Genomic DNA, 9,028 nt, shown 5'->3' with positions numbered 1-9,028 from the left:
CAGTATGGATTGTGTGCTATATTATATAAACCGTAGAAATTAATATTTTTATATTTATAACCATGAATGCTTATTGCTTGTTATATCGACTGTTTAAAGGTAAAACCAAATAAGTGACATTACCCACAAAAAGCCTTTAATTTATATAGCCATGGTAAAAAAATCACTATCTTTCGGCACGTGAAACTCAATAACAAAAAAGCTACAAACTTAATGACAGCTTTATCTGCAGAAAGATGGTGAATTTCTTACATAATTTGAAAATTTTTGTGGAAAAGTAAAAAAAAAGTATGTGGTTTTACCTTTAAGCAGACGATACACGTGTACAGAATTTTACAATAATAACATATTCATTAATAATTGTAACATATTATCAACGTTATAGCTTCATAACGATCAATAAACTATATTTCTATTGATATAACATTTATATGGTCTACGGGACGTGTGAGGTGACCAAGATTAACTATATTACTTTGAGAAAGAAACGCTCGTTTAACTAAATTGAATAAATAAATGAACAAATACATTATAAAAACAAAGTTTAATTTGGTGGAGAGTCCATTATCTACGTCTTGTAAACCATATTATGTCAATGTGAGATAAATCTATCGTTCAATCATGCGCAATCGTAGCGGCCCGTCAGGTGCGTACATAAACGTGACAGCGTACTCCAAGGGCTCATGGTGGTATTCCAGTCGATAACGGCGGAGCAACTGGAACAGAACACAAATATTATGGATGCATTCTCATCTGGTTCCCTGCAGCCACTACTGAGTTCTTATTTATAAGACAAAATAGTCAGTAACGGGCCAGGACAGAACATGGAGCGGCGTTGAGTCTTCACTTTTTCCTACTTTAAAGTAGGAAAAAGTGAAGTAGTATTTTTTACCTTTGCCAACAACACTTGTATCTCAAGGTCGGCGAACCGCCGACCTAAGCAAATCCTGGCTCCAAAACCATAAGGAAGAGATGCGAATGGATGTAGTCTACCATCTGACTGAAGCCATCTCTCCGGTTTGAATTCTTTAGGATCGGAGACGAACTGGTCCATGTTACCAGTCACTATCGTGGGGAATACCACTTGAACCTGTAATCAGAATATTTGCAATTTTTTTTATTTGAAAGTACAATAAAGATATATTGTGCAATGTATAATATTTGTTTCATCTAACTACTTTTACTAAGCATTATTTAGTTTTGGCTGTCTCGGATGTAGGATTACTCACATTTTAATGCAGAGATCTATTTTATAATGTTATATTGGAATCAATCAGTAATCTTACTTACACCTTTAGGAATATGATATCCACAAATAACGTCATCTTCTTGCAATGTTCTGCCATTACCGATGACTGTAGAATACATTCTAAAACATATAAAAAATATTTAAATTGCATTTTATAATATTATAATTACAAAGAAAATCAATTTCGTGGCATACTATAATGAAAATCAATAAAAATACGAACAAAAAATAACCAAAAAATTTGATAAATTAGATCAAAACAGTGTATTTTTTCTTAAAGGTAACGTAAATAAATATTGAGTACCTGAAAACTTCTCTAACGAAAGCCTTAGTGTAATGTAACTTATCCAAATCGGCATAAGAGATAGGTTTGCTTGGATCCGGTAGGACTCGTTTGATTTCTTCTGCCATTTTCTCTTGTTGTTTCAATCTTGTTGCTGCTTGGTACAGGATGGAACATACTGCCATTGATATCTAGAAATAAATTAATGAAAAAAGAAGTTATTGCTTTTTATATAATATATCACGAATCTATAATTTTATAATACAAGAAAATTTACGAATTTGAGTAGTCATTATTAACAAAATCAAGATAAAGTAAGTGATGATTCTGATTGATGATACTTTCACAGTTTAAAACTTGAGTTTTGTTTGTTTTGTTTTGATGTAATGTGCCACTATTGATAATGGCACATTAAATTTTGTTGCAGGTTTGCCATTTGAAACCATACAGAAGATTAAATAAGATTGATTTGAGAGCGAACTGATTAAACCTGCCCACTTGCTATTTAAAATGATACTTACAAAATATTTCATACAATTTTTTTTTCCTTACCGTGTCAATTCCAACAAGGATCAGATCGAGTGCCATGATAGTTGCTATCTTAGGGTCCCCTTCACTTTGCAACACACGTTCCAGTAGGGAAAGGTCATTCTCAGAAGTCACTTTTTTGGTTTTCAATCGTTCCAAAGCCTCGTTGATGTAGCGAGAGCAGAGCCTATAATAAAATAAAAACTGCTTTTAAAAATAATTTCTTTTAGTGCAAACATTTGTCCATATTGTGATAATTTAATCAATCGTGGTGCTAAATAATTCCATGTATAATTATCAGGGTTTGAAATTATCAAGACATTTATGATAATTATCCGACATATATCTGATAATTATCCATGCTGATTCATATCCTTACTTTTGTCATTTTAATTTTTGACTAAAAATAACTAACAGTGAGAAAACTATTTAAACACGGAGAAAAATGATTGGGACAAAGATTCGTTTGGATACGTCTGTTACACAAACATATGGTATGACACTGCTAGCCGTAGCATTCTGTAGTTCCAATAAATTTTATAAATAAAATTATTATGATAATTTTATCAAGGTCAAAATGACAATTATGATAATAAATCATAATTGTCATTTTGAACCCTAATAATCGCACTTATCGCGCATTATAAGTATAGTAAGTAAGTTACGTATCTTAAATTAATAGAAAATTTTGAGCATAAACTTTAGTTAAAATACCTACTCGACAAAGAAATTCATATTGTTCACATATTTAGTCCAAAGTGGGGTCGGAACGTATCTCCAATATGGTGCTTTCAGTTCCAATACAGCTACATTTCTCAGCGCAAATTTCGCTGCATCGATGATACGCTGTGGTTCAGGGTTGCTACTGAAGTCCGATGATAAACAACCTAATCTGACGTCCAACGCTACACGGCCGATACCTGAAACCGACGATAGATGGCGTTAGCTAATCCTTGCGCAACGCTATGTATGCGTACGCTTTAGGATAAGTAAACGATGTAAGAAATACTCGTCTCAATACTTGAAAACACTTCATTTGTGTCTACAGTATTGGTAAATACATAAAGATAATGAGTAAAGAATAAACATTTCGAACTTTTCCTGTTGGATATTCATATAGTCCCATCAAGGTAAACAAGGCAATATTGAATCTGTATGTTGCGTCGCGAATTTTAAATATTTTGTTTTTGTTTAAATCTTTATGAGCTTATAAGGCTCAACTCACACTGGCGCAGAGCCAATGCACCGCGACGCGTCATGGTTTTTGCCTATAGCATATTCATCTCCTTTTTCCCATTATTAAGGTACAAATGTGTGTTATACATATACGGAATCGCGCGCCTTCGCGCGCCTTCCCCGCCTTCGCCGCCTTCGCGTTCGCCTGTTTGTAGTTGAAAAACAGGACGCAAAGCGACGCTTCGCCTCTGCGCCTGTATGAGTTGATCCTAAATGTTGCTGAGGCTGCCTCGATTCTGTAGTGCTTCTGGCATGTTTGCACAGGCCATCGTGCGAAAGAAAACTGCCTCGCTGCTCTGCAAACTGCGGACCAGTTCCAATACCATTCTTAGGCTCAACTCACATAGATGATGAGTCGAAGCGTCGCGACGCGACATGTTTTTCGCCTATAGCATATTCATCTCTATTTTCCCATTATTAAGGCACAAATACGTGTCACGCAAACAGGGAATCGCCTGTTGACGCACGACGACGCGCGCCTTCACCTTCACCTTTTTGTAGTTGAAAAACAGGACGCGACGCTTTGACTCTGCGTCAGTGTGAACTGAGCCTATGGCTGAGCCTTAGGGTGATAACAGGGCTATATGATTCCACTATCATAGCGCATTGTAAAGATGCACCTCGGACACAAAAATAGTGAGCAAGTAAATATAGGGTAAATAATTATATTTTAAGTCTTATAATTATTATTGTAATTTGTGTCATTTTAATTCTGTTCTGCTTTATAATTGTTATTATTATTTTATTAGTTAATTTGGAATTTTTATTTGATTTTATTGTGTTTGGAAATTAGTTAATTTTTAATTTTGGCGATATTAATCATGTTTGAATTCAGTTGATTTCGTTCGTAGTAACTTTTAACCATTTTGATTTTGAAGATTTAAATCTCCAAAGTATTTATATCGCTATAATCAATAATTACTAAACTATATTTACTATTACAAGGTTACTACTACTAACAAACTATGGGCCTTGTTGTGGTGTCTAACAATAAAAGATTTTTATTTTATTTATTTATTATTTACAAAACACCTGTCAGAAAAGTTAGCACTGTATTTATTTTCCGTTTGTTAGGTCAATTCTCTTTCATAGATTTTTAATCATACAGTCAAGAGCACAGTCTTGACGTAAGCGGCATAGAGTTAGATTTAAATCTTAAGTGTCAAGCTTGACGTGCTCTTGACCCTATACAATACTCTTCCACTACTTTTTTCCATCCTCTAAGACAATATTTAACGCACTATGTCATATTTTACAAAATATTGAAATTGCAAAAAGCGAAAGATGTATGACGAGAATAGCAAGCGGTGGTTCGTTGTCTCTGCTTACCACACTGGGAATAGTTTGAGGGTATGTATGTATAAAACACATTTCACTAATTTAATCTAATGCGAACCAAAGAACCTTTCCAAGATCGTAGTAAGAGCCTCCATTTCTGGAAAAAAAGAACTGAAATATACTTACATTCAAGGGACCACCGATGTATGTCATTGTCGAACTCATGTGGCAGGTCTCCATCCTCATCCCTGGCCTTCTCCATGTACCTGATGAAGTCTTCAGTCACCATCTCGATCGGAGCGACGTATTTCTTTACTGTCTGCGGCTGGAGAATCGGACGTTGCACTTTAGAGCGAAATCTGCGCCATTGGTCGCCATGACTAAAGAATAAAAATATAGAAATTAGTTTTTTAATCAATGCTAGTTGATGAAAGGCGAGAATTTTTAATTTTATTTATATTTTTATTGAAAACCAGCAGCGTTTTCAATATCATAAATATACCAAGTAAAATTAAATTTATGCCTGTAATGGTGAGATGCCTTACTAAACTGCCCTCCTTGTCATAAGTAATGAAATTGGATTTCGGTAACTTTCAAGATATTTGCACATAGTTATTTTTATGCTAGTAAAAAAATGTCAATAACGCTGATCCGCCACTGACAAACACTACTTTCGTTCCCTAGACGCTAAGCCTATATCGTCGATGGGACATGTTATGAATTTCCACCTTGTATTAATTCAATTCTCCTAACAAAGTTATAAATAGTAACAGTAGACCTCCTTGTGAAAAAGTGCATCCTTACTTACTTACCTATTTCTGCCGCCAAGCACTAATGTGAGCATTACTGCGTTCCGATTTTGAAGGGTAAGGGTGCTGATGAAATTACAGGCAAATCGGACTTTTCAACTTATGTCTCAGGGTGACGGGCGCAGAGGCATTGCACGTCAGATCTTTGCAATTTAAAGCTCTGAGTGACACTGTAACTGTTATAGACAAGCGTGTCGTTTACCATCAGGCACAAGACTTGTTCGTTCCTTCACTTGACATTATAAAAAACACAATAACGCAGTATCGCAGATTTTGAATTAAGCATGTAGCAACGAGGACAGCATGCGAAATTTTATCGTCAATAAAACACCCATCTTTTTACGTATAAGATATTTGTTGGCGTAAATAGTTGGGTGCTTTATTTATAATAAAGTTGTCCTCGTCGCTGTATGCTTATTTCACAATTTATAGTATTCCGGCAGGCAGCGATGTGTACAAACAACAAAAGCGAGAGTAGAGCACTTTCACTTCGAGAAAAGTCATGGTACTCGTTCATAGTTTTCAAACCCGGTGCGTTTACCACGAGTACACAACATCAATAGTTCTATCGTGTCAAACCAAAACACTAGACATCCCAGTAAAGTGTATTATAATTACATTACGCCAAGAATCATCAAACCCAATCAAATTAATTCTCATTTATTCGCTATAAATAGGGTATGTACATTATAAATGTTGGCCTTAAAATTCAATTGATGAACGTAATCCTATTTAGCCTTGGCAAAAGCCTGCAAATATAATAATAAAATACATTATTGTATAGTTAATTAATAAATTAGATAAGCTAAACCAAGATAAACATAATAAGCATCGATACGGATCAGTCTTTAAATTTAAAAAATCGTCAATCAAATAAAAATACTTTTCTAAGAGCCATTTGCGTAGCTCTGTTTTAACTGATCTAAGGGATTTATTTAGTATGACACGGTAGCTTATTAAAAATCTTTCCACACATTGCTTAATAGTTGTTTCGGAAGCGTTTAGTCTTAGGAATCGTGCATTCGACTGATTTCAAAAATTGAATAATCGTTTTTGCAGCTATTTCTCAAAATGCTATTTTTTATATTATTATTTGTTTAAAAACGATACAGTTGCTAACGCGACTACATGAAAAATATTTAATACCCTCCATACGAACTATTGTTTGGAAAACATTGTAGTTTGCCAAATAATTTGCCGAGTTCTGATAATGATAAGTTTTATTCGTAGTAAATGTGGTTACAGAGATATACGAGTAATATACATATTTATAGTATTCGATTCTCACAACTAGCTGAGTATACAAATTTATATTGAATTTAATGTTAACACGGCCGTTGATGACATTAAAATATCTTGTCGACCTCGATGGTGCAACTGCTTACACTGTGGGCGATAGATTAGGAAGTTCCGAATTGGATCTCCAGTAGAACCTTTTTAGTAGCAGTGGAGCTCCTTGTAAAAAAGTTCGTCCAGTGAAGTACTGCCACCCTTTTTTTTTTTTTTTTTGACGGGGGGGAAATCTTTATGGATACCCCTGAGCCCAGGGAGACTCAGGGGTTATGTGGGGACTCTCCCTCCACAATGGAAGGCCTACCCCACTAAAACCCCCCCGGGTTTCCCTCTCGCCGGTTGAGTCGGCGCCGTGGGATCAGTGAACATTCACCACGACGCCGCCCGGAAGTACTGCCACCCTACCTATTTCGGCCGTCAAACAGTAATGTGAGTTTTACTACGTTCGCGTTCCGATCTTGAATGGAAGTGTGCTGGTGAAATTATGGGCACATGGGACTTATCATCTTATGTCTCAGAGTGACAGTGACCCTCAGATATTTGCGATTTAAAGTTCTGAGTGGCATTGCAACTGTCATGGAAAGCCGTGTTGCTTATCATCAGATCGCACAATTTGTTCGTCATGTCACTTGATGTCATTGAGAAAAAAAAAGAAAAACCTCACAGGACTATATTACTAACATTATAAATAACTATTCCATGAGTTTTTACAAAACATAATACATTTGCCAAATAAACTTTTAAGTTTTTGTTAAAGTATCTAACACATTTTAGATCTGTGTTTCGTAGTAAGTCGTTAAGCTACTCCTCCCGGGCGCGTCACCGTTTAGAGCGATCTATTTTTTTGCGTGAAATTAAAATCATTTGAATTACTGAAAGTCATGAAACAAAAGTTGTTGTTTATGTTAGTAATACAGTCCTGCAAGGATGTGACCTGCTTCCATTGTAATCCCACCTTTTTATCACCTTTGCTCTGGTTCCTGGACACTTGTTTTCAAATTTTGAATCGTTCTTTAACTCCTTTGCCTCGCCATTCTCATTTTGTTTTTGACCCGTTTACCAGTTATCAAAAATCTCTTGTGCGATACACATGTGAAATATTTTTTATAAAACCGGACTTATATCCACTATTTCATTTTCCTTTTCATTTTTGAACTTTAAACTCGCTAAGCAAGATGTGTTGAGGCTGCGGAGGCTGCGTTACAGTCTACAGGACATGCTTGAGCGGTTCCAAAAGTGCGGACACCCTTTCAGTATTTTACAAATAACCCTGTATACTCGTATAAATTGAAAACTATTACCAATAAATATCTATTAATGTCAACCACCTTATTAACTTGTATGTCGGAAAATTTAATTGTTTACTTGGCTTGCATAGTTGTCTTTAAAACAACGAGTTCAAAGTTGTACGTGCACGAGACAATCCCGCAAAGGATTATCTTAAGACAAGTCAATTTTCATTAGTACATTATGTGGGCACATGACGTGAGAAAATAAATTCAGGCACTATGGAATTAATAACATCGTAGAAGATCCATAAAAGCTATTGTTCGTTTGTTATGGATATTCATTGAGGGTTTATGGTTGTATGTCTTTGAATACATATTTGTTATGCTACCTGTCAATTGTACGTTTAATGGACAGTGAGAAGCTTTCTTGAATACCTATTTGCAGAGTTGGTTTATTTACCAATTGTGCGGAAAAGGATTGTTTAACATATCGGATAGTTTGTGAATGAAAATGTTGCGAAATAAGGCCCAATCCTGCCCTCCTTATTGTAACTAGTATTGTAAAAAAGTCGAGTCTGGAAGTCTACATTTTAAACTCGACTCCAATTCACAAGTCTCGACTCATAAAGACAGAGACTCCAGTGCTCGATGATTTACGATACTATCGAGTTTTAGAACAGACTCGAATTCGACATTAGTGCTTGAGTCTATTCATGTAACGAGTCGTGCTTGAGTTCGAATCTTTTTATGTAACGAGTGGAGCTGGAGTCTGGTAAGTACCTACTGAGCGGTATTGTGTTGGGGCGTGTCAAGCTGTAGTACAATTACTGTAGTTTAATTAAGTATTAATTATGTACTTTTTTTAAAGTCACCAAATTGAGATTTTTTTTTAATAGTAGCTGTTCAGTAAAATTTAACCTTGCTTGCCGTACTCAAGACTTTGTAGAGTAGAAGTCGCTTCGAGTCGAGTTTTCGAACTCGAGTTTTGTTTACAGCTCGACTTAGGTTTACGACTCGAGTTCCCTTTGGACTCGAGTTCTTTTTGGACTCGAGTACGTACTCCGATTACTCACGCTCAACTCCATTCGGACTCGTGAGTGTTTTAGATCACCGAGCCCTGGAA

The 9,028-nt window shown here is 35.6% G+C and overlaps 1 protein-coding gene across 2 annotated transcripts in view; it reads right to left on the bottom strand.

Annotated features, from left to right (window-relative positions):
- Positions 1-273: 273 nt before the first annotated feature.
- The window catches only part of LOC113228924 (probable cytochrome P450 301a1, mitochondrial), a 31,165-nt gene continuing 22,410 nt past the window's right edge, over positions 274-9,028 (bottom strand). Inside the window, exons 2-8 of one of the 2 annotated variants that reach the window (XM_026462369.1) lie at positions 4,761-4,954; positions 2,779-2,980; positions 2,085-2,247; positions 1,554-1,723; positions 1,291-1,369; positions 893-1,090; positions 274-716 (exon numbers count right to left, since the gene is read on the bottom strand). In XM_026462369.1, the coding sequence (XP_026318154.1) occupies positions 609-716; positions 893-1,090; positions 1,291-1,369; positions 1,554-1,723; positions 2,085-2,247; positions 2,779-2,980; positions 4,761-4,954 (1,114 nt within the window). In that variant the 3' untranslated portion in view covers positions 274-608. Of the gene's footprint in view, positions 717-892; positions 1,091-1,290; positions 1,370-1,553; positions 1,724-2,084; positions 2,248-2,778; positions 2,981-4,760; positions 4,955-9,028 lie in introns of those variants that run through there. The other variant, XM_026462370.1, reaches the window with a different exon arrangement.

The sequence above is a fragment of the Hyposmocoma kahamanoa genome, unplaced genomic scaffold (assembly GCF_003589595.1).
Source record: "Hyposmocoma kahamanoa isolate Upper Pololo Valley unplaced genomic scaffold, ASM358959v1 262, whole genome shotgun sequence".
Classification (NCBI taxonomy): domain Eukaryota; kingdom Metazoa; phylum Arthropoda; class Insecta; order Lepidoptera; family Cosmopterigidae; genus Hyposmocoma; species Hyposmocoma kahamanoa.
Note: the sequence above shows the minus strand (reverse complement) of the source record. Positions and strands in the feature narration are given on the sequence as shown.